The sequence below is a fragment of the Leucoraja erinacea genome, chromosome 13 (genome assembly GCF_028641065.1).
Source record: "Leucoraja erinacea ecotype New England chromosome 13, Leri_hhj_1, whole genome shotgun sequence".
Taxonomy (NCBI): Eukaryota; Metazoa; Chordata; class Chondrichthyes; order Rajiformes; family Rajidae; genus Leucoraja; species Leucoraja erinaceus.
In genome coordinates this window covers 49222336-49248617 of record NC_073389.1, presented here as the reverse complement: position 1 = coordinate 49248617, position 26282 = coordinate 49222336, and the positions used below count along the sequence as shown (strand labels likewise).

General features: G+C 41.9%; 1 protein-coding gene across 1 annotated transcript in view; it reads right to left on the bottom strand.

The window, feature by feature from the left end:
- The window catches only part of itsn1 (intersectin 1 (SH3 domain protein)), a 171800-nt gene that overhangs the window by 97529 nt on the left and 47989 nt on the right, over positions 1 to 26282 (bottom strand). The window contains 11 exon segments of the mRNA XM_055645202.1: positions 2112 to 2205; positions 4132 to 4266; positions 4346 to 4495; positions 7623 to 7885; positions 8402 to 8541; positions 10223 to 10360; positions 11780 to 11843; positions 12958 to 13067; positions 21580 to 21685; positions 24577 to 24753; positions 24927 to 25084. Of these exon segments, the coding sequence (XP_055501177.1) occupies positions 2112 to 2205; positions 4132 to 4266; positions 4346 to 4495; positions 7623 to 7885; positions 8402 to 8541; positions 10223 to 10360; positions 11780 to 11843; positions 12958 to 13067; positions 21580 to 21685; positions 24577 to 24753; positions 24927 to 25084 (1535 nt within the window).

Below are 26282 nucleotides of genomic sequence, written 5' to 3'. Positions count from 1 at the left end.
ACCAGACCAATTCATAACGAGTTGGTCTCCATTCGTCGTTTTTTTGGAATCATATGGTGCAACACAATTGTAAAAAATAACTGTTTCAGGACTGGACGAGGGTTGGTCAAGATTATAAATAATGATCTCCTTTTCTTTTCACTATTTTCTCTCTCAACTTTCTTCATTTACTCGTTTTCTTTCTTCACACACTATATATTTCACATCTTTCTATCCTTTACTATCTAACTTCTTTTTCTTATGCTCATCTTTTTTCAATGTAACAAAAAAAAAAAGTTGTACATAAAATGTATTATGAAAATATATATTAGGCACTTTGGTGCCATATGACTGTGCTTACTTCTAATAAAATAAAATATTTAAAAAAAAAGGGAATGGTGAAAGAATAAGTGAGCAAGACAAACCAGAAATGCCCACAAAAATAATTGCAGGCACCACCCGAATGTCTCCCTACTGTACAATTCTACATTATGCTTCAACACCGGTTACTTAACAGCCATGAGGTGAGGAGTGAGTGCATTCATCTTCTCTGGGAATATTCACACCCCAGATGAGAGAAACCAAGACAACACAGCAAATGGATGCAGCATTCAGATAGATTGGAAAAGGACAACAGCTTATCAGTAACAAATGACAGCAATCTCTGCAAACAGTTCACAAAGTGCGGTTGTGGCTCCATTCTGAAGGGAGCCACAGATATTCGTCCATCGGAAGTGAAGAAATTCACAGAATTAAATGGATCTGCCACAAGAGCAGTGCAGCAACAGTTTCCATCCGCACAGACCCATCAACCAGGTTTATCATGGCCTCTGGTGCGATCTGTGTGGGATGTCCTTTGGGATTATGGTCTTGCCCACATCCTAAAAGAGCTGGTTGGAAGTTTAATTGTGTCCTACAAATAATACTTTGTGTAGGTAATGGTTGGTTGGCAGATTAGAGTGAATGTGCACTGTGAGAGAATAGTTTACAGGAAAATAAGAGAGAAAATGAAATGGATGAATTGATCCAAGAATTCATCAATGGGGCAAACAGCAACCTGCCATGCTTAAAGAAATCGGTGAGACCAAAGCCCACTGGATCTCCCAGTTGCACATTGTATTCGGCTTAGGTGACTCTCAACCCAGCTGTATGAATGTTGAATTCTCCAATGTCAGGTAACTTTGAACATCCCCCCCCCCCACACCCCTTCCCTTTCTTCTCTCTACCCCGTGCTCTACCTGAACTCTCACCTCGTTCTCCCCTCTTCCTCTCCTTCCATCCTCATTCCTTCCTCTAGCTTCACAATTTGCTTCAGATCTTTAATTTGTTCGTCTCATACACTCTGCCTTTTCATCTCAGGCATTTGTCCAACCATCTGCCTATCAACTCCCCCCCTGTCTGTGTCCACTTATTACTTGCCAGGCTTTGTCCTCTCCCTCCTAACCTCCAGCTATCTTCTACTGCCCCACCAAATCTGTCTGAAGAAGGGTGCCGTGATGAAACGCCACCTATTTATGCTCTCCAAACATGCTGCCTGACCCACTGAGTTACTCTGGCACTTTTGTCATATTTCTGTTCCCAGCAAGTTGACTGCAACATTTTTGCGAAAAACAAGGGTTGAAAAGTCTGATAAATGAACTGAAATTAACATTCCAACTTGACTAGAGTCAATGGCTTGGAGTTACCTCATCACCAGCGCTCTCTTCCACCCTCATAGCAGATTACATTTTAAAGACATTTTAAATTTCGTTGTACATGGTTCATGTTACAATGACAATAAAGAAACTATTCTATTCTACTATTCTATTTGAAGTAGCATGTTCCACAAATTAGCTGGACAGTAGACAACGTCTTCCTCAGCTTTGCCTTCTGGCACAGCCAGTCAGGCTGTTGAAGAGGCAAGGCACCAGAAACACACAGCCTGTGGTCTCATCTCACTTTGTGGGGTCAAATGGTGAAATTAGTCTACTTTTGAGGAAAACTGATTTTCTAGCTTGAGGAACACTGCAATTGCAATATTTTCTAGTCAGTTAACAATTTATTCAAATGACGTTTTTATGAAACATGTTTCTCAGATATACAAATATATTTATCTAAAACGACAACATATACCAAGTTAAAACGATCCTTACTATGAAAGTTGTTCTGTTGGACCTGCTTCAATTTATCATTGAGAGCCTGTTTCTCTGGAATCAGTAGACTGAGCATCTGTTGAAATTCCTGCAGGTCAAAAGAAAACTGTTACAATTCTTCTGTGCATCTGCAACTTAGCACCTTTAACAATGGCAGGAAATGCCTGGAGTCAGGAGGCACATCAGTACACAATTCACAACCTGAAACCCACTACATTCATTTTAGGTCCATAACTTTGTGATCCTCAAGAGTTTCCTAAGGCAGTCACGATGGCGCAGCGGTAAAGTTGCTGCCTTGCAGCAAACGCATCGCCGGAGACGCGGGTTCGATCCCGACTACGGGTGCTGTCTGTATGGAGGTTGTATGTTCTCCCAGTAATCTGCGTGGGTTTTCTCCAGGATCTTCGGTTTCCTCCCACATTACAAAAACGTACAGGTTTGAAGGTTAATTGGCTTAGGAAATGTAAAAATTGTCTCAAGTCGGTGCTAATGTGCGGGGATCGCTGGTCGGCCCGGACCTGGTTGGCCGAAGGATCTGTTTCCATGCTATATCTCTAAACTAAACTAACCTTCATGAATATTATTCCACTTAATGTCACAATACATCAAAGTTATGTCATAGGCTGGGCAAAGATGAAAAGCTTAAACTTTAAGTTATTCGCAGAATGGATGATTTGTTAAGTTTATTGTTACATGTACCAAGGTACCGTGAAATGCTTTTTTTGTTGCATGCTATCTAGTTAGCAGAAAGACAACACATGATTACAATCAAGCTGTCCAGTGTACAAAAACAGGTAAAGGGAATAACATTTCGTGCTGGATAAAGTCCAGAAAAGTTTGATTAAAGATAGTCCAATATCCCCAACGAGGTAGATGGTAGGTCAGGACCGCTCTCTGGTTGGTGAAAGGATGGCTCAGTTGCCTGATATCAGCTGGGAAGGGACTCCCCGAATCTGGAGGTATGCATTTATTTTATTTCTGTACCGCTTGCCTGATGGGAGAGGGGAGAAGAGGGAGTGCCCAGGGTGAGACTATTCCTTGATTATGGTGCTGGCCTTGCTGAGGCAGTATGAAAAGTGCGCATCAATGGAAGTAAGGTTGGTTTGCGTGATGGCATGGGTCGAGTCTTTAAAATGTTGTTATTGCACCTGCCAACTACCTCGTCTGGCAGCTCACTCCACATATCCACGAAAAAGTCATCCCTTAGGTCCTATTAAATCTTTCCCCTTTCATCATAAACCTATGGCCTCTGGTTCTTGATTTCCCTTGAAGGGAAAATTTCATTTTGGTTTGTACGTGCTGGAACAGCTTATCTTAAAAGGCAGTTCAAGTGTACAAGTTGCCGACATTATTGCTGGTATGCCACTTAAGGCCATAACCTTTGTTGTATTCATCACACTCTGCTTCATGTCATGTCAAATAAATTGAACTAGCTGCAGGCCGGCTTCTGTGGGTAGCGTGGGTTTCTGGAGGAAGCCAAGATGAATCATCTAATCACTGTTTTCAGGATAAAAATGTTTACACTCACACACTGGACTATTCCATCATTGACGATTGGGGCTTTTGTGGGCTTTCTTATTCAGCTAACCGCTTCATAATCTAGTGGCATTAATGAATGGATGTAGTAGAATTAGAGAGCTTTGATCTGGCCGTTGTGGGATTGTGTAGCTCTGTTGACAGCTTTTGACTATCACTGTTTATCATGAACGTTTAGTCTTGTCATCCAGAAAAAAACTATAAAACCAATGAATTTAGAGCGAGTCAGCTGAACAAAGCTAAATGGGTTTACCAGAAGATGTCAACATAGTGGGCTTTCATCCTGGAAATGATAACGGACGTTGAATAATGGATATTTTTATGGCAGAGATTGGCGAAGGCAGGAAAATGGAATTGAGATAGATCAGCAACGATTGAATAGCGGAATAGAATTGATGGGCCGAATGGCCGTATTCTGCTCATAGAATTAACGAACTTATAATGACAACTCAGGCTTGAACACCAACTCAAAACTGACCTGCAGTTGTTGCTGTAGATGTGTAATTTCTGAAATCTGTAATTCCCTTGTCTGATTTGTATGCTCAATTTCATGCCTCTGAGTCGAAACACGAAACCGGATATCTTGAAGCTTTCCTTCCAACTGATTCTTTTTATCACTCTGAACAGAAAAACTTGTGTCAATTTGCCGTTGTATCAACTCCAAAACTATTGAGGGCTTTGTTCACATTTCTACTCACAAGGGCCTCGAGTTCGAACTCTAACGTTTTTTTCCTGGCTTTCAAAGCAACGATATCTTCTTGTTCTTTGTTTCTTTGGTTCAAGAGTTCCTGTCGACGACTCCGTTCCCATTCGAGTTGGCGCTGCCGTTCTAATTCACGTTTTGCCTGCTGCGGTCAAAATAACATAAATGTAGAATGAAATAAAATAAACGACATCCCTGGTACGTGCATTAAGCTTAGCATCATTACCATCGGTCGACGTGACAAAGTGTGAGCATTGTCAGGTTTGCGGTGTTAACATCACACCATAATTAAATTCTTCCTGATTCGACTTTAAAAAAGTGGCCAAAAAATTACCTTTTGTTCGGCATAACATAGAAACATAGAAAATAGGTGCAGGAGTAGGCAATTCGGCCCTTCGAGCCTGCACCGCCATTCAATATGATCATGGCTGATCATCCAACTCAGTATCCTGTACCTGCCTTCTCTCCATACCTCCTGATCCCTTTAGCCACATCTAACTCCCTCTTAAATATAGCCAATGAACTGGCCTCACCTACCTTCTGTGGCAGAGAATTCCAGAGATTCACCACTCTCTGTGTGAAAAATGTGTTCCTTATCTCGGTCCTAAAAGATTTCCCCCTTATCCTTAAACTGTGACCCCTTGTTCTGGACTTCCCCAACATCGGGAACAATCTTCCTGCATCTAACCTGCCCAACCCCTTAAGAATTTTTAAAGTTTCTATAAGATCCCCCCTCAATCTTCTAAATTCTAGCGAGTACAAACCGAGTCTATCCAGTCTTTCTTCATATGGAAGTCCTGACATCCCAGGAATCAGTCTGGTGAACCTTCTCTGTACTCCCTCTATGGCAAGATTGTCCTTCCTCAGATTAGGAGACCAAAACTGTACGCAATACTGCAGGTGTGGTCTCACCAAGACCCTGTACAACTGCAGTAGAACCTCCCGGCTCCTGTACTCAAATCCTTTTGCTATGAAAGATATATAACAGATTCTAATGTACATTAAATCTGAAATGTATAGTTATGAATAAATCCCAGGTGTTTCCCACATTTTAGACGTGCCAGGGACAACTTCCATCCCATTTAGCTGCAGAGATAAATGTCTCAAATATCATTATCTATCTTGCAGGGATATGCAGGGAATAGACAGATGTGGATTATGTAAAGGCAGCTAAGAGATTGTCCTGGCATCATGCAAGGCACACACATTGTGGGCTGAAGGTTGTGTTCATGTGCTGTACTGCTCCGTGCTCCATGTTCTATTCACAATAATAATGAAGGAATTCTCTAGCCGAATTAAACTGTACACAAAGTTAATTATCTGGGAAACATTCACGCATGATCACTATCTCACGAAACCCAAATATTAAATTGATTTGCCAACTGTGCTTACTTTATACACTTAAAATATATATATTTTAAATGGATTATCAGATATTACTTTTTCCTGGGAGAGTGTCCCGAACTTAAAAAAATATATATATAAATAAAAATGTTAAGAGTTACATGGAAATATAGCCATTAAGCAAAGAAACAGGCCCTTCGGCCCAACTCATCTATGCCAACTCGTACCAGGAGTTATGGGGAGAAGGCAAGAGAAAGGGGTTAGGACGGAGAGATAGATCAGCCATGACTGAATGACGGTAGACTTGATGGTCTGAATCATTATGACCTTATATGACTAGCCTGCACCTGGTCATATCCCGCCAAATCTTCCCTACCCATATACCTATTCAAATGTTTTTAAAGGTCACAATGGTACCTGCATGTATGCCTGCACACACGCATACAAACGCACACCTATACAAGTATAGTAAATATCAACTCCAAGATAATTTTAATGTTATCCCATGGAAAGTAATCTTTGAATAATTAATTTGATTCTGATTTTTACTGTGTAATTGTCTTCCATATACTAGACTACATTAAGCTACATTAATACATAAAATGACAGTACTTTACATTAATAAAGAAAATTAGCAACAGAGTGTTTAGCATTTACAATGCAAGATATTTAGGAAGAACATGCGATTCCAATTTATCCTGTTTGAAATGAGGAATTTGAGCCTTTTGTCATTGATTAGGCAGATTGCATCAGGGAGCAATGTTGAGAAGAACAAGGACCACTGCCCACCCTGCTGAGGTCTGTAATTATTTCTGTTCACGGGTGGTGTTTATTTCGGATCATGGGTGATGATGCAAAAATACAAACCACTTCTACCTCATGCAGTCACACACCAAAGCCTGTCTAAATCACACTGCATTGGAAATGACCTGTTGATTAATTTAAGGAATACAGCAAAGTACATTATTGCCGATATTCCACCAGATAATCACTGTAGCTTTGGTGCTTCTTAGGAGATTTGTAAAGGGGCTGTCCCACTGTGTTCTCATGAGTTTCCCCCGATTCAAACTCGGAGAATTACGGTAATAGCCGCTTGTAGGTACTCGGGGCTCTCGTGGACATTTTTCAACATTGAAAAATCTTCACGAGCTTACCGCGTTTCCCGAGTACCTGCCGTTAGCGTTACGAGCCGCCAAGAGACGTCCCGAGCTCAGACGTACCCGCTACGTGTTTACTACGAGTTTGATTTTTTAACTCGGGAGAGCTCTTGAATTAGCTCGTACAGGGGGACAGCCCCTTAATGTATTGTTTAATGCATTGCATTTGTTGCCTGCATGATCCCAGCAAGTTATTGTTCACTTGTATCCAAGATCTCTGGACAGGTACACTCTTGGTACACTTTTGAAATGAATATGTACGTAGCTAAAGAAATAAAAATGAGAGTTCGACACGAGCACCCAAATACAGTAATGGAGTTCTACACAATTGACTAAACTGCAATGAAATATTGCTAAAGAAAATAACATGTTGATTTTGCCCCAATAACTTACTTCAACAACTAACACTACAAAACAAAAGCCTTATCAAAGATATGAGCAAAAAAAAAAAAAAAAATTAAAGCAACAGCTTAACTCAAATTTTATACCATTTTTAACACATTTCTTTTAATACACAAAATATTTCCTTTCAGAAGCATTTTCGGTAGTTAATGTTTTCAAACACAGCAAATAATTGTAAAGCAGGTTTGCAACCAGTATTAATATTTGGCCCCTATGGCAGTAGACAGGTGAACACGATAATATTACCTGAATTGCCAGAGGCTATAATTATAGGTAAAGCCAAAATGTTTCTCATGATGCAGTTCTGTTTTAAAAACACACAATTTGAAAAGAAAAGATAGATTACCAATTGTCGCTAGTCAAATATACCTCGCGCCTCTCTATTTCTTTTCTTCTCTCTTCCTCCCTCTGTCGTTCAAAGTCCCGCTGTTTTTCCAGCTGCTTCTCCAACTCCATTTGCCTCTTCCTCTCTTGCTCTTGACGTTCCCGCTCTTTCCGTTCTTGTTCCGCTCGCTCCAACTGGGCAAACCGTTCCTGCTCCTTTCGCTGCTGTTCCAGAAGAATCTGACGCCGCTTTTCAAGTTCAAGGTTCCCCCGTTCAAAGTTCTCTCGTTTCTTGTCCTCAAATGACACTGCAAAGCAGATCGAGTCGAGGGACAGTTTAGCACACGAGGATGACCTGCGACTACACTATACATTGCAGTCATTTTGATAATAATGGTTACAACCGCAATCACTCATCATCCAAGTCATTTTATCAGGTACACATGTTATGCTAATCCATATACCTTTTAAACATTGTGAAGATAGACACAAAACGCTGGAGCAACTCAGCGGGTCAGGCAACATGTCTGCAGTAAAGGAATAGGTGACATTTCAGGCCAATACCCTTCTTCAGGCTGAGAGCCAGGGGAAAGGGAACCAAGAGATATAGAAGGTAAATAGGACAAATGAACGAAAGATACACAAAGAAAGATGATCAAGGAAATATAGGAAAGCCACATTGTGATGTTGTCTGCTTCTACTACACCTGGAAGCTCATTACAAATAACCACCACACTCTCACCATTGCTATCACATCCTTCCTGTAGCATGACCAGAACTGCACATTCATCTTATTGTTTCTCAGCCTAATTAAGGGCACATACCGGGCAATTTCTTGTCAGATTCCTCTTCTTGTGGTTCTTCAGGTACCCTTTGATCAAGACACAATGAGCTTCCGGTAGACTTTGCACTACCAGACCTGGCTCTTCTGCAATATTCAAATAGAACGGTTGGACTGTAGCATCTAAGTGATTTCAAAATAACAAGTTAAATTCAATTTTTTGCAACATGTTAAAAATCCAATTTATAGTAATAATACTGTACACCAAAATTAATTTAATTAATATAGAAAAATACTTCCGACACAGCTTTGGATGGGTGACTGAATGATTAAATGGAGATTATGATAGACCACTGTTGATGGATGCACGCAATTGTAACAATTCCAATTTTTTTTTTATCATGTTATGGTGAAGGTGGAACTCAAGGTCAAGCATTTATTAATAATAATACTAATAATAATATATTTTATTGTCATTGCACATAAGTGCAACGAGATTTGGGTATGCAGCTTCCATCCGACATCATAACTTAAATAACTACTAAAATTTAGGTTTAGATACCCCGAGAACATTGTTTGTACAAAGAACATTACAACAGTAAAATAGTCAAAACAGGCTAAAGTGCAGATGTGTCTGTGTGACGTGACCATCCGAGGGAGACAGTCCGTGGGGGTGGGGGGCACACAGCAGGGCCGGTTCAGAGCAGCTATAGCTCTGGGAAAGAAGCTGTTCCTGAGTCTGGAGGTGCATTAAGGTACCATCTTTTCAGACTGAATAAAAGCAATAAGAATGTTATGTTCTTTTCCATTACATTTGCCGAAGTTTGTGACTATTTTTGGCCATGCATCCCTTTCCTACATTGGATGTGCACAACCTGAAATGCAGATTCCAGAATAAAAACAAAGAAAAATAGGTTGAATATTTCCATTAATTTCAGTTCTGGCTTTGAGAAGGTGGCGAGAAGTCACCTCCATAAATCATTGTTACTCTGTCTCAAAGGACCAATGCAATTCAAAATACTTGTTTGCTAGGCCATCTCAGAGCATTTGAGAATCAACCACATTGGGAGAGTCTGGAGTCACACTAGCTAGTGTTTAGTTCAGAGGTACAGCGTACACTTCAGCCCACCGAGTCCATGCCGACCATCGATTACCCATTCACACTAGTTCCATGCTATCCCACTTTCTCATCTTCTCTCTACACACCAGGGGCAATTTACAGAGGCAAACAAACCAGCAAGTCTTTGGTATATGGGAGGAAACTGGAACACTCATGTGGATTCAGGGAGAACGTACAAACTCCCCACAGAAAGCACCCGAGGTAGGGCTGAACCCGGGTTTTCAGGTGCTGTGAGGCAGCAGCTCTACCAGCTACACTACTGTGCCCCAACTACGCCACTTCCCCCAGTGAAAGGCATGTTCACTGGATCTGTTTTTACAGTAATCAGCATCATCCTCAATACCAAGACTATCTGTCGTTCCAAATTCCAGATTGTTAACTGTAACTAAATTGCACAGCTGCCATGTCCAATTGTTAGTCCTGGCCTCTGCATTTCAGTTGGAATACTCAACTACGGCAGCTCCACCACATCCTCATCTAAATTCATCAAGTGTCTCGCTCTATTCACTGGGGTAGTTCACATGTGTTTAAATTCTCTCCCAATAAATGAGACGGTCAGCACAAATTTAGAATGAATCGTGTTTTGCGTTCCCTGTTAAATCTGAATCACAAAGAACCAAGTGAATTGGTTTAAAGGAGGTGGTGATGGTGCCACTTTTAATAATTCAAATGAAAACCACTAATTATATTAAAGTACCTTAGGACCAGAAGGTGTATTAATTTAGCAATTTATAAACCACTCACCTAAAGGTAGGTGGGATCAAATCTAGAGTCAAGACAGGCGGCAATGGCTGCCCAGACATGGCCATATCAATTAAGTGCATAGCAAGAATGAATTCTTCTGCAGTAAGTTTTCCATCTTGATCTATATCTGAAAGATTCCTGTAGAAGAATTAGAGGTATAAATTGAGTGGTGGAATAAAAGCAGCAAAATTAGTATGACAAATGCTGTGTTGATGTGAAAATTATTTTTTTACCCACTTACACCGTTTAACAAAGGAGTTTTAACTGTTCTAAGGTTACAATATTGATTAAAAATCACCCTAGGTACATACTTCAAATGTTATTACTGTCTTTCCTTCAACAGCAATGATTAAATTGGAAGCTCAGTACACAAGAACGATAGGTCATTGCTGGCATTCTAAGCTAGTATACGATAAAACTTTATTTTGCCCAGGAGGGAAATTGGTCAACCAACAGTCATCAAACACCAGATACATGAAACAAATGCATTTGTTTAGGCATTGAGAATATGGACAATAGGTGCAGAAGTAGGCCATTTGGCCCTTCGAGCCAGCACCGCCATTCAATGTGATCATGGCTGATCATCCACAATCAGTACCCTGTTCCTGCCTTCACCCCATATCCCTTGACTCCGCAATCTTGAAGCGCTCTATCTAACTCTCTTGAAAGCATCCAGAGAATCGGCCTCCATTGCCTTCTGAGGCAGAGAATTCCACAGATTCACAACACTCTGGCACAAAAAGTTTTTCCTCATCTCCGTTCTAAATGGCCTATCCCTTATTCTTAAACTGTGGCCCCCAATTCTGGACTCCCCCATCATCGGGAACATGTTTCCTGCCTCTAGCATGTCTAATCCCTTAATAATCTTATATGTTTCAATAAGATCCCCTCTCATCCTTCTAAATTCTAGTGCATACAAGCCCAGTCGCTCCATTCTTTCAGCATACGACAGTCCCGCCATCCTGGGAATTAACCTCGTGAACCTACGCTGCACTCCCTCAATAGCAAGAATGTAATTCCTCAAATTATGGAGACCAAAACTACACACAATACTCCAGGTGTGGTCTCACCAGGGCCCTGTACAACTGCAGAAGGACCTCTTTGCTCCTATACTCGACTTGGGCAGGTTGGGTGAGTGGGCAGATGCATGGCAGATGCAGTTCAATGTGGATAAATGTGAGGTGATCCCCTTTGGTATCAAAAACAGGAAGGCAGATTACTATCTAAATGGTGTCGTGGGGAAAAGGGGAAGCACAACAGGATCTGGGGGTCCTTGTTCATCAGTCAGGTACAGAAGGCAGTGAAGAAAGCGAATGGCATGTTGGCTTTTATAACAAGAGGAGTCGAGTATAGGAGCAAAACGTCAGCTATTCCTTTTCTCCAGAGATGCCGCCTGACCTGCTGAGTTACTCCAGCATTTTGTCTGTCTGTGTTGAGCTGAACTGGTTTTAATGCATTATATCTGCTGAATATCATTCAAAATATAAAGTGGCAAAACAATGATCAAATCCTTGTCAGGCTTTTATAAGAAATAATTTATGAATAAAAACAATTTACCATATAGATGCTAATTGAGCCTGCGGTAAACTGGATTGCATTAAAATTGTTCTTGCCTGTGGACCTGCAAAATGAATAAAAGCAAGTCAATTGTCCTGTTACTATAGTATCCATCCTTTTTGTTCAGTGCCACATCTTGAATAGAATGCTCATTCCCATGTAAAGAATGGAGTACACACTTGGGAGTATTGTGCAAAGTTCATATCACCCAGCTATCAGAAAATTGCCTCTTAGGTGGAAAGAGAGCAGAAAAGATTCACAAGGCTGTTGCGAGGATTGGAAGGTCGAATTATGAGGGTGGATCACCCGTTCCCCCCCCCCCCCCCACCCGGAGAACAAGTGGTGACTTTATTGAGATATATCACAAAGGGCAGAGATATGTCTACTATGGAACATCGATTTAAGATGAGAGGGTAAAGATTTAAAAGGACCCTAGTGTACAACATGTTCCACAATGAGGATGGTGAACATATGGAACAAGCTGCCAGAGGAAGCTGTAGCGATCAATACAATTGTCAAGTTTAAAAGATATTTGGACAGATTCATGGATGGAAAACATTTAAGGGATTAGGGTCAAATTCAGGTAAATGAGATGAGCTCAGATAGACACCTTGATCGGCACGGATGAGTTGGGCCAAGGGCTGAAGTTGTGCTGTACAACAGAGACAACCTTTTGTTTTAAGTACTGGATGAAATAGTGTTACAATTGCCATTGTTAACTATGATCGAAAAGTAAATGGTTGGTAAAGGAGAGATGACGCACGGAAAAAAAACATGGGAAAACGCATGGATTGCAGAATAAGGAAAGGCAACAAGAGGGAGTAAAAATGAAAATAAAGAATATTCCCAATAATTTGTTCCACAAACATGTAAAATCCACTTTACCTTTGGAACAAGTTTACTTTTAAATTATGAAATTTAGTAAAATAGGTTTTAAATCAAATGAAATGTGATGAATGCAAATACCCACAGAACACTACACACGCAAAAGGCTAGAATAAGTCTTGATATCTTTTCCTACATTTTTTCTATTTCAAGTAAAAATACTTGTCATATAAACATAGCACAAAAGGAAATAAATATCCAATGATATTGTACAGTCAAATCCATGCACAAGTTACTTAATTCAATTATCAAGATAGAAAGATGGAATTAAGGCCCCTTTGTCAATAGCTTACCTGTTAAATGTCCACTCATTGTTTTATCGTGGCTGTTGAAGAGCTGTCTATATTTCAACCTGGAAGATTGTGGAACAACCCATTCCACAGAAGCAGCTGTGGGTGGCACACTGAAAGAACAAAATGAACAATTTTATTCAGCAAATCCTACTTTTCCCCTAAAAGCACTTTGATGAGTCCCGTACTAAAATTCAATACCAAAATAGTTTTATTACATTGAAAATTTACATAATTTGTCAATTAACCACATGTGCCCAAGAATAACTTTGAAAGCAAAACATGCCACAAGTCAAGATCACTCTGTTCTGTCAAGTGATCATGTGTTAAATGATGCAATTATTTTCAAATTATGAAATCCTGATGATCTAGTCTTACCCTAACAATAATCTCCATTGGTTAGCAGCACAAAATTTAGAAATACATCCTTGTTAAGTGGTTTCACATTATTTGACAGGTCACGCCCCATCAAAATGTATAAAAATGGCCTTCATTAAAATCTGACAATGTGTACTTTAACCACATGTGTTTTTTTCTACTACAAATCTCAAATTGTGGAGTACAGAGGCAAATGAATAAATGACGGTTCTTTGTCCCAAACATGATGGAGGGCACTGCATGGTCCCAGCCTAGCTGTTATTATAGTAGAAAAATTGAAAGCTGGAAAAGAAAGATCTACTCCATTGCAGATTTTTCTGCATTGGAACCAAATACTGAACAGTATGGGATCGGCCATGATCACAGTGAATGACGTTGCTGGCTCGAAGGGCCGAATGGCCGCCTCCTGCCATTGTCTTTCCTCCACAGGTTTCTCCCACATTTTCTGTTCAAGGATTGATGGATGTACAGACACATATATCTTATGCCAATTGCATGGGCCATCCAACTTAAGCAATGTTGCTTATCCATTAGATCTATTTGGGCACGCATGCATGGATACAACACGGACAAAATATTTGAACAAACATTCCGGGCATTCTTTGCAACTACGGTCTGACAGCAACTGACAGTCTGACACAAAAGTGAACTAAGATCAGACACAAAAGTGAAGCCCGATTGGTGCAAATTCCTCGGCATTGCTGCAAAAACTGCACCGTGTTCGACCTGGTGCAGGAAACACATCCCCATTAATTTCAGTTAAGGAGAGTGCTTGCAAGAGGTTAAAAGTCATCATATTTTGAACAGCTATTTTCATTTTATTCAAAACATAAATTATTCAGCATTGTAGAGTTCTTCTCTTGGCAGTTGAGGCTCAAACCTGTTCTTCCCCAGACCCATTGTATGCACTGACAGTACACAGAGGCCAGAGCATTGTCACTAAGATTGAAACTAATTTCTCCCACTAAGATGTTGGGAAACACACAGAAGTAAGAGCAACTTAATGCTTAGAACAGCAGTAGGCATGGATGCTTTTTGGCCAGCTGCAGTATATTGTTTTGACAATCACAATATTACACTGTCATGCTCACATCTATTGTCAATGTGATACAAAAGAACTGTGCAAAATACAAGCATTCAAAGAGTCTGACCAGAATCAACAATGACATACATTTGTGACCATTGTAATTGTAAATCTTTATTGTCATTTCCTGAGTATTCGCATACCCAGAGGAAACAAAAAAACGTTTCTCAACCAGTGTCCATTCAGTTTTCGTTACAAAATAAATAGCAATTAAAGTTAAAATACTTGTCATGAACAATTTAACCCTCTAATAACATTCAATAACATTCAACAGCCGTTCCGACCGGCAGCGGGGTGTTTGTGCGCGATACTTGGCAGGGGGGAAAGTTCATTTAACAGTCTTATAGCCTGTGGGAAGAAGCTGAGGAGCATCCTGCTGGTTTTGCAGCTGATGCTCCTGTACCTCTTCCCAGATGGGAGGATGGTGAAAAAGTCATGCGATGGGTGGTAAGGGTCTTTGATGATGGAGATGGCTCTGTTGATGCATCTCTTCTTGTATATGTCCAGCAGGAAGGGGAGTGGAGCACCAATAATCCTGCTTGCGGTCTTCACTATCCTGTCCAGTTGGTGTCGTTCGTACGCCTTGCAGCTCCCGAACCAGGAAGTGATGCCGTATGTCAGTGTGCTCTCAACAGTCCCCCTGTAAAAAGTCCGTAGGTGTGTGGTGGGGAGGCCTGCTTTCCGTAGTCTTCGGAGGGGGTGAAGTCGCTGCTGGGCTCTCTTGACCAGAGCTGTGGTGTTGGCCGTGGACGTCAGGTCATCAGACAGGTGTAGTCCTAGGAACTTCATGCTGCTGACCCTTTCCACATCAGCTCCGTCGATGTGCAGAGGTGTATGGTGTTGTTTCCCCGCCCTCCTGAAGTCAACCACCATCTCCTTAGTTTTTCCCACGTTAAGAATGAGGTTGTGGGATTTGCACCAACCTGTGAGCAGCTCCACCTCCATCCTGTACGCCGATTCATCGTTGTCACTGATGAGACCCACTACTGTTGTGTCATCAGCGAACTTGCTGATGAAGTTGTTATTGAGTCTGGCAGTACAGTCGTGTGTCAGCAGACTAAACAGAAGGGGGCTTAGGACACAGCCTTGGGGTGAGCCAGTGCTCACGGCTATGGTTTTTGATGTCCTACTGCCCACCCTGACTGTCTGCTGCCGCTGCGACAGGAAGTTCAGGACCCAGCTACATGTGCCAGCATCAACCCCCAACAGCTCCAACTTCTCCACCAGCTGCTGCGGGATGATTGTGTTGAAAGCGGAGCTGAAGTCTATGAAGAGGATCCTGGCATAGGTGTTTTTCCGATCGAGATGTGACAACACGAGGTTCAGTGTTGTTGAGACTGCGTCCTCTGTGGATCGGTTGGCTCTGTAGGCGAACTGCAGTGGGTCTAGGTCGGCAGGTAAACTGTTTTTGATGTGCTGCATAACTAGTCGCTCAAAACACTTCATTACAATGGGTGTTAGGGCCACTGGTCGAAAGTCGTTATGGCAGGCTGGGTTTGGTTTCTTCGGTACAGGGATGATGGTGGCACTCTTAAGACAATTCGGCACTACTGCCTGGCAGAGTGAGATGTTAAAAATGTCTGTGAAGACATCCTTCAGTTGCTCGGCACAGTCTCTTAGAACGCATCCAGGAATGTTGTCCGGCCCTGCAGCTTTGCGTGGATTGACGCTGGCGAAGGCCTTTTTAACTCTGGCTGCGGACAGCCTGAGCGACTGGTCACTGGGAGATGGCAGTGGTGCACGTGTCTGGGTGCTGTTTTTAACCTCAAACCGTGCGTAGAACTCGTTCAGTTCATCTGGTAGGGAGGGGTTGCTTTGGCATATCCGCATCGGGGGAGGCTTGTAGTCAGTGATGGTCTGAAATCCCTGTCACAGGCGGCGTGTGTCTTTTCCATTTTCGAAGTGGCTATTGAGCTTTTGTCCGTACAGCCTCTTCGCTTCCCTGATCCCCCGGGATAGGTTACCCCTTGCCAGTTTGTATGCTTCGTTGTCCCCAGATTTGAATGCCGCATTCCGGATTCTCAGTAGGGAACACACTTCCCCAGTTAGCCAAGGTTTCTGATTGGCACGCCTCCTGATGGTTTTTACCACCGTTACATCCTCAATACATTTGTTGATGTACGCGATGACGGATTCTGTATATTCTTGGAGGTTGATGCCACTGTCATCTGTTGCTGCCTCTCTGAAGATGCTGGTGCAAATTTTATTCTGCAGCAATCTGTTCAAACTTTCATAGTTTTTATACTCAATCATAATCATAATTTTACTTCGGAGTCACGTGAGTGATTCCGTGAAAACCCCAGCGCAGTGCGCATGTGCGGCATAATCGCACAGCTGTGCAGAACGCGGCCGCGGGAGTCGGCAGCTCCCGCATCCAAGGAACGAGAGGTAAGTACTTACCTTAATCGGGCCTTGTGGTTTTTGCTCCAGGGGGAGCAAAGTAGAGAGGCATGGTGAGCGGCCCCGTTTCGACTCTAGCGTGGAGCCGACAGTGGACGGGGAAAAGGCGCTACCCGGACCGCAAACGCTGCGGACCGCTGCAAGGAGCTGCGCTAATGCCGGTCCGCTGAACAGCTGTTTGGTAACAGCAGCGGACCGGCGGGAAGTTTAAAAAACCCGACCGGCAGCCCTGCAGACTCCTGACAAAGAGAAAAATCTTCCCAATTCAACAGGTTCTACAGGAGCCAACTTCCTCCAAAACTGGAACAGGTTGGAGACAGCAAAAATAAGTATGTCTGTCTCCCCAAGCCAGAGGAGGTCATGGAGTTCACCTCCAGGAATAAAGGGGCACTGGCTGAATGCCAAGGGAGCTGACACTCCTACCCCAGTGCTATTGCACTAGCCATCTCCCTTGTCGAGGGATTGATGCAACAGCGGAGTTTGAGCTATGCCTCCTCCAATTTATAGCACACCCTTTTGCTCCCTCTTTTGAGGCTAGCTAAGGAGGCCAGGGCTGGGCTGGCTTAAACGCTGGGCAGGCGGACGAGAACAGCAGTATGCCAGGGGAGCAGGATCAGGAAGAGCTACTGGGTGTCGTGGGCCACTACATGGCTCCTCCACGCGACCATCTTCCCAACAAAGCCCTGCAGGAGCAGGCCTTTCCAGAGGCAAATCCGCAGGCAGCTGGGTCAGCGGACTCGCAGACAAGCAGCGAATTCTACAGAAGGGTCAAGATGTTACCGCCTTTGCTCGCTTTTTCCACGGATTATACTCTCCCAGGATGAGACTATCCCATTGCACTACCAGGGTGCTGACGCCTAAGATGTTCCCAAATTTGGGATACTCGACGGAACAATGGTGCAAAAAGACCTGCCCGCAACCCCAAATATATGGGGCTATGCAAACCGCTGCTGCGGGAAGAGAGGCAGCTAAACCTGTGCGCCTCATGAAGGCAGGCCATGGAACGAGCAGGACATCGCATCCAACACCCAGCTGGCAGCACCCCTCGGCATCCACCAGCGATATCAAACAAGGACTGGTGAAAGCCTGGCGACCGCTTCACATTACCCCCAAAGTTCTTTTTAGACGGGGCCCAGAGCGGAGCCGTGGGAAGATGCGCCGCCCCACCGACAGCACCAGCATACCAGCATACTACGCCTTCATGAAAAAACAACAAACATGGAGGTAGGTAGTCTGGTTCCTCCCAGTTTACACTAAACAAGGGTGTTCTACTAACTGCGGGGGGGGGCATTTACACTTGTTAATAAAGCATGGGATGCTGTCACAAATAACTAAAATATACTCAACAGTATTAGAGGATAAAAACGAATTCAAATTGGGCATATTACCGCCAGTTCAGCAATGCGCCCAAAGGGCACTTTCTCCCTCTAAGAAAAGAGAAGTGAGAAGGTCAAGCTGAACTAGAAAGGCTCATTACTAAACGGATCATGGGAGTAAACATGAACCATTGGAAACTACAAAAGATGGTGAATGTAGCATCATCATTGATCTAATATCACTAAATAAATCTGTTGAGTATATAAACACTTTAAGATGGAGATGGGTTTTTGTCACTGCCAGGCATCTGATCTCCCAAGGATACCTAAAAATTTTACCTGGATAATGGATATCCCGGTTAGGGCAACCATGGGAGCATAGAGCAGTCCCTATGGTCTAACGTCTGCCCTAAATCTATTGTAAATATCAAACGGCCATGAAAATATTAAGAAAACAAGCATAATCATGGCATATATTGGATGATATCCTCATATTAGGGGAAACAAAGGAATTAGCTGTGGCAGCAGTTCTAGCTACGAAACAGCTCCCTAAGCTCCGAGGTGTATCCCACGCCCAGATAAACCAGTATTGAAGCGTTAACTACCAAGGATTATCTGGGCTTCAATAATAATTCCGTCCATATGACTGTTACTTTGCCTAGGTTTGGGTCACTATAATCAAATCATGAATGAACCCACTGAAGCTATATCACAACTAAGGTGGTGGGTAGACATCTATTTGGCATAGTTTTCAGCCCTATTATCATCACCAATCCCAATTTGGTTATTAAAAACCAATGCCAATACTTTAGGCTGGGGAGCAACTAAACTCCATATCCAGCACAGGTAACAGATGGACCAATTCACAAACATCGTTACTACACATACCGGGCATCAACTACTTGGGATTGGTGAGCGCCTATTGGGCTAAAAAACATATGCATTTCAAATGCAGCACGTACATATGTGGTTACGGATTGATAATACTATGGTGGTGGCTTATATCAACCATATGGGGAGCATAATAATCATTGTTGTGCATCAAATTGGTCAAACAAATCTGGCAATGGTGTGTCAAAAGACATTTTAACTATCAGCTGCCTATGTCCTAGGAAGCTAGAACACAGTGGGAGACACCAGGTCACGGGGTAAATTTATGATTACATTGAATAGATGTTAAACCCAAAATATCTGCTAAAGGTATTAAGCAGTTTGAAAGCCAGATATCAATTTGGTTGCACAAGAAGGAATCACCAGTAACCTATGTATGTGACTTGGGAACCAGATTAGAGGCAGCAGCGATAGATGCCTACACGCTGGAAGGGGGAATTTCTGCTTTGCCTTCCTCCCTTCTGCCTCATCAGACGGGCACTTCGGAATACAGATGGGAGTCTCCGAGATATTGAACGTGCCCGACCGGCCTACACAGCCATGGTTCCCAGTTCATCACGACACGGTGGGCGAGTCACCTATGGATTTCCCTAGTGGACCATGGTGCTGACTCAACCCAGTATCAGGCACAAGCCACCCATGCCAGGGAAACATCAAACTCCTGGGTGCAGGGTTTGAATAGACCTTACCAGGGACTGGGATTATCCAAGGGACCACCATGTCGGCATCCCTGCGAACAGTCACTAAAAGCTAACATGGGTAAAATACTGCCACGACGCAGGGACAACATACCGAATTATTCAACCACTGACGTATTGGAGTTCCTGGAACATCTACACCATGACCAAAAGGTGAGTTACAATGCCGTAAATACAGCATGAAGCGCCTTATCTGCTTATCTAAAACAGCATGACAGCGGAGCATGGGATCCCATCCACTGAAGGTAAACTTATGAAGGGCAACTATAATATAAGCCCAAACACCCAGGTATATACCCATGTATGGGATATTGGTGTGATATTGACATACCTCAGAGAATGGCACCAGCCAGATCCCTCAGCTTGCTTAATCTATGTTTTAAAAAACGCTCATGCTTATGGCTCTCGTACACGCTCACAGAGTCCGGTCACTCCATAAACTAGACTAGATACATGGTGATTACCCCGGACGCATCACGTTCATATTTAGGTCTGGTAAAATCTAACTCGCAGGTATTTGGGACTAGGCGAGATTATGAGTTCGGCACGAACTAGTAGGGTCGAGATCGCCTGTGTTTCCATGCTGTAGTCGTTATATGGCTATATGGACCAGGAACGCCCAATTCACTGGTGGGGTTCCGGGCCTACCCACCAGAGTCCAGGTTGAGTGTGGTGACCCATCTACTACTATATATAGACACAACACACAATCTTAGAGGGAGAGGAAAGCCTATGGGTCAACCACAGTAACCCAAGACGGGGTACGAGCCAAACCACTCCAAGGTGGCTCAAACAGGTACTGAAAGCTGCCGGAATAGATAATAATACATTTAATCCCATTCCACTAGGGCAGCATTGGTATCAGCGGCTGAACGAATGGACATCCCGGTTGACCACATTTTCAATACAGCAGGATGGTCAAGGGAACGACGTTCTGAACATTTTTTATTATAAACCGTTGATAAACCTGATTTAATTGCAGGAGAATATTACAAACTGCAATATTAATTTAAGCTCAGAGGAGCTCTTTTATGTTGTTATTGTTAACAAATACCTTTCTGTTTCTTTTGAAAGCAGATCCACTGGTTGATTACGATAACACTTCCTCCCTCATAAACTTCGGCAGTGAGTGAAATAAAAACTGTTACACGGTTTGAAATCACAGACCTTTGAAGTCTTCACGGAATCACTCACGTGACTCCGAAGTAAAATAGTAAGATTAAACGAGTACTTACCAGTATGAAGTTTGATCTGTATTTTATGAGGAGTTACGGTGAGGGATTAAGTGCCCGCCGCTCCCACCCTCAATATACAGATCAAACTAATAAACTGATGTCTCATGATCTTTACTATCTTACTTCAAATATTGTGTCTATCCTGTGATTTCACACCGCTGCTTCGAAGTATGCCGCACATGCGCACTGCGCTGGGGTCTTCACTTAATCTTTCACCGTAACTCCTCATAAAATACAGATCAAACTTCATACTGGTAAGTACTCGTTTAATCTTACTATTTATTAGCCAAGTATGTTTTGCAACATACAAGGAATTTGATTTGCCATAGTCATACCAAAAATTGCAACCAATTTAGTAACAAAAGCAGCACTTGCACTGTATCTAGGTTGAGATTCAATATCGCTGTACTTAAGTCAAGAAAATATTTATACAGATGATCCAATAAAACAAGATGGTTTTCAGAGTTAAGCTAGAAATGAAACAAATTAAAGGGCCAAGACCTTATTTTCACATTGTGGGTTAGTCTGGAAGCTCAGTCTGGAAAATGTTTAAAAACAGAATTTATTCTCTCAATTATGTGGCCCCCAAAGTTATATGAAACACATTCTGTTGAACAACTTACTTTACATTTCCCATATCGAATGACTGTGCCTTTTGTAGTTTTATTCCATTAGCTTGAGCGGCTGATACAGAACGACTGAAGGAAGAACTCTTTGGCAATGTGGCTCCTATGTGGGATTTAAAAAAATATATATTTGGATACAAGGAACTGCAGGTGTTGGTTTACAAAATAAAGTGCTGGACTGAAGAAGGGTTCCAATCCAAAACATCACCTATCCACGTTGCCTGACCCGCCATAAAACATTAACATTTGTTTTGTTACCAGCTGGTATTTTTAAAATCACATCCTCAGTTATTTGTTCCCTCATTTTGACATTTGAACATTCTCTTCCACCAGATGATATCTTCAGATTCCTTTCTTTTTCTCCCTTTGGCATCTCCTTCTGAACCACTCGTGAAAGCAAATTAACCTCTGGAACATGTTGCAGAGCTCCCTGCGTCTTACTAACCCCCTCTTGCTTTCAGTAACATTAAATTATCTTTTAAATCAACCTAGGCAATCCTAACCCACATATCTTCCTCGTCATTTAACATTCTGCTATTCTTCACCAAGTGCTTTGCGACGTCTTTCAGCATGCCTTCAACGTTACTGACAGGTGAAGCTCAAGTCTTAACACGCCAGGTTGATTACTAAACTGAGGAGTACAAAGGTAGCTAATAATTAATAATCAATTTATTCCAAATTTCTTACATAAAGCTATTCTTAATAAAAGAGCGGCATAGTGGCTGCCTTACAGTGGCAGACACCTGGGTTCGATCCTGACTGGCGCTATCTGTAAGGAGTTTCCACATTCTCCAAGTGACCACGTAGATTTTTTCCCAGATGCTCCAGTTTCCTCCCACGCTCCAAAGATGTACAGGTGTATAAGTTAATTGGCTTCTTAAAATTGCATAGGTTGGCCCTAGTGAGGAGGATAGCGTTTGTATACCAGGTGATTGCTGGTTGGCGCAGACTCTGTGGGCCAAAGAGCCCATTTCCAAACAGCACGACTAAAGTCTAAAAGTAAATTAATTACGTTAATGAGGACCTACTGAATTACAAACAAAAACGCTTAACGATTGCTTTAAGATTTCTAAGCACCAAAATGTATGATCATAAGTTATTCTAATGTTTGGCTTTTGGTGCAGAAGGATGACTGGAGTAATGAAGTGTCCAGTAATCTTTCCACAAATGTACGTTTTAGAAACCTGGACTTGAAACACCATAAGGAGACATCGGAGGAATACAAACTACAAAGCAAACAATGTAAGGTGGAAATTAAAAAAAACTCAAACATGTTTCACAAAATAGCTACAGGTATAATGCATGACAAATATTTAAAAAGCTGGTACAATGATGCAGATGGGTGGGTGTGAATTTGGTAAATGTGCATCTGCAGGTGGCAAAGGAAAAGTGAAAGATGAGAGCAATCCATGAATGGTCTTGAAATAATTGATGAAGTTTAACAATTTTTTTATTCAATAACAAAGTGGAATCATGGCACATTAGAAATCAACAAAACTAACCACGATGACAAATCTGTAACAGCAGCGGAACATGCGATCCCAAATAATGCACCACTGTATGCTACGTTTTCAGTGGAGAAACCAAAAAAGCAAAAATCTCTGAAGTATTTGCTCAAGTACTACGTGGGATTATGTTCTTCATTATTAATTCAAGTGCATTACATGTATTATTAACAATTAATACCCAAAACTCATTGAGCTACAGAGCCACCATCCACACTTGATATCCACGCTTGCTCGTAGAAAACTGGTTCTAATTATTTGGCTCAGTCTGGCATCCATTTCCTTTTCAAAATGTGCAACTAATTCCCTTCTTAAAGTGAAATCTGAATTTGCTTTCACTAGCTCCCAAGGTAGTGCAATCTAAACCTGAACTATCTCCAGCATTTAAATCCAAGAGCATGGGTTGCTACCCATAAGGAACCATTTCTTCACATTTACATTGATTTGTCAGTCAGCAAAATTTACAGAATTTATTTCATTTCACCATAAATGTTGCTGTCCTAGAGCAAACCTCAACCTCCGAACCCTCCACATAACTCATTTTTTCTTATAAATCCACTGCATCCACACCAAAGCAATTATAATTTCTTAAAGTCTAAGAATAGGCAATATTCTAGCAGAGCTATGCTCAGTGATTTATGCAATTAATTTTAAAACCAAAGAGATCAGACTGGTTTATAATTAAAATTAGTCATGCAAATTTGACGTGCTGAGAGAAATTTGACTGCATGAATCAGAGGTCTCTACACCTCTTTAAAGTTCTTTTATTATTCTTCCTCTCTAATTGCAGCATCTTTGCATGTGTGGCATCTCGTTTCATTCTGTTTATTTCACAATTCCTCAACGGGGTGAAAATAGAATCAGAGAAACAGATCAAAGACATTGTATTGTTCTCAAAGTTAAAGATGTTGGAGTTCTCAATTTTAATAACACGTAGATGGGGGTATAAAAAAATTATTAAGATTGTTACTATTATTACTGATTAGTTCACATTCATCATGCTCAATCATGTGAAAAGATCCAAAAAGAGAAATATGTTCAAGTTAAAAAGCTACTGGAAGACAGGCCAGATTGATGTTTTGGCACAGCATGGTGGTGCAGTGGTAGAGTTGCTGCCCTACAGCACGGAGACCTGGGTTCGATCCTGACTATGGGTGGATGGCTGTACGGAGTTTGTACGTTCCCCATGACCTGCCTGTTTTTTCTCTGGGTGCTCCAGTTACTTCCCACACAAGATAAAGACGTACAGGTTTGTAGGTTAATTGGTTTTGGTGAAATTGTAAATTATCCCCAGTGTGTTTAGGATAACATTATTGTGCAGGGATCACTGGTCGGCACGAACACGGTGGGACGAAGGGCCTGTTTCTGCACTGTATCTCCAAACTGAAATTATTTCATTTTAAAATTTATCTAATCCACCAACATACAAAAGTCAAAATAAAGAACATTTAAGACCCGCACACCTTTTTGTTGATAGAATCATACACACCTGGATGAGCAAAGGCAGCCAGAGGCTGCACCATAGATGTCCCATTGGCAAGTGCAGGGACTCCAACCGCAGGAACAGAAGATACCAGTGGGGGCGACATTCCTACCACTGGCATTGGTCCCATTGACAAAGGTGCTAATGTGCCCATGGTGGACAAGGCTGGAGCATTGGCTATACCTCGAGGGAAGACAGAACAATATTAAATCACTGCCAGCATTACTACTACTACTACTGTAAAATAGCTGGCACAATGTAACAGAGCTTTCAAAATGCTAGATCCTTGTGTATATCAACAATAAATCAGTATAAATAAACCAAACAAGCAATTTGTAAGGGAACATGAATCTAACCATATCCTTGTGTTGGAACAGCCACTGGTATTTGTATCATGATGGGAGGCAGCGAGGAGGGAAGCGGGTGACCTTGTAGTTTTAGCTTGATCAGTTTCATGGCTATTGAAAACTCCACTTGATCCATCTTTCCATCATTATTCATGTCAGCCAGTGCCCTTTAGAAGCAAACACATAATTGAAAACAGTACATTTATCAGCCTCTCTGGCAACTTAATTGATTAAACAGTTATCAAGCATTTAACATTTATTTTTGGTGTTACCAGTTACAATACCTCAAAAGGCTATCAAAGCTTTCTCAGGAACTTCAAAATCCTACATACAGTGCCCGGCATAATGTTCAGGACAAAGACCCATCGTTTATTTGCCTCTGTACTCCACAATTTGAGATTTTTAATTGAAAAAAATCACATGTGGTTAAGGTGCACATTGTCAGATTTTATTAAAGGTCATTTTTATACATTTTGGTTTCACCATGTAGACATTACCGCAGTGTTTATATATATATTCCCAGCATTTCAGGGCACCAAAATGTCTGGGACACATGGCGTCACAGGCATTTGTAACTGCTCAGGTGTGTTTAATTGCCTCCTTAATGTAGGTATAAGAGAACTCTCAGCACCTCGTCTTTCCTCCAGTCTGTCCATCACCTTTGGAAACTTTTATTGCTGTTTATCAACATGAGGACCAAAGTTGTGACAATGAGTGAAATAATCCTTTATGAGACTGAGAAACAAGAATAAAACTGTTAGACATCAGCCAAACCTTAGGCTTAGCAAAATCAACTGTTTGGAACATCATTAAGAAGAAAGAGAGAACTGGTGAGCTTACTATCACAAATGGACTGGCAGGCCAAGGAAGACCTCCACAGCTGATGACAGAAGAATTCTCTATAATAAAGAAAAATCCCCAAACACCTGTCCGACAGATCAGAAACACTGTTCAGGAGTCAGGTGTGGATTTGTCAATGACCACTGTCCGCAGAAGACTTCATTAACAGAAATACAGAGGCTACACTGCAAGACGCAAACCACTGGTTAGTGGCAAAAATAGAATGGCCGGGTTACAGTTTGCCAAAAATTACTTAAAAGAGCAACCAGTTCTGGAAAAAGGTCTTGTGGACAGATGAGACGAAGATTAACTTATATCAGAGTGATGGCAAGAGCATGGAGGAGAGAAGGAACTGCCCAAGATCAATTGAGTGGCCAAGTCAATCACCCAATCTGAACCCAATTGAGCATACCTTTTATATGCTGAAGCGAAAACTGAAGGGGACTAGCCCCCAAAACAAGCATAAGCTGAAGATGGATGCAATACAGGCCTGGCAGAGCATCACCAGAGAAGACACCCAGCAAC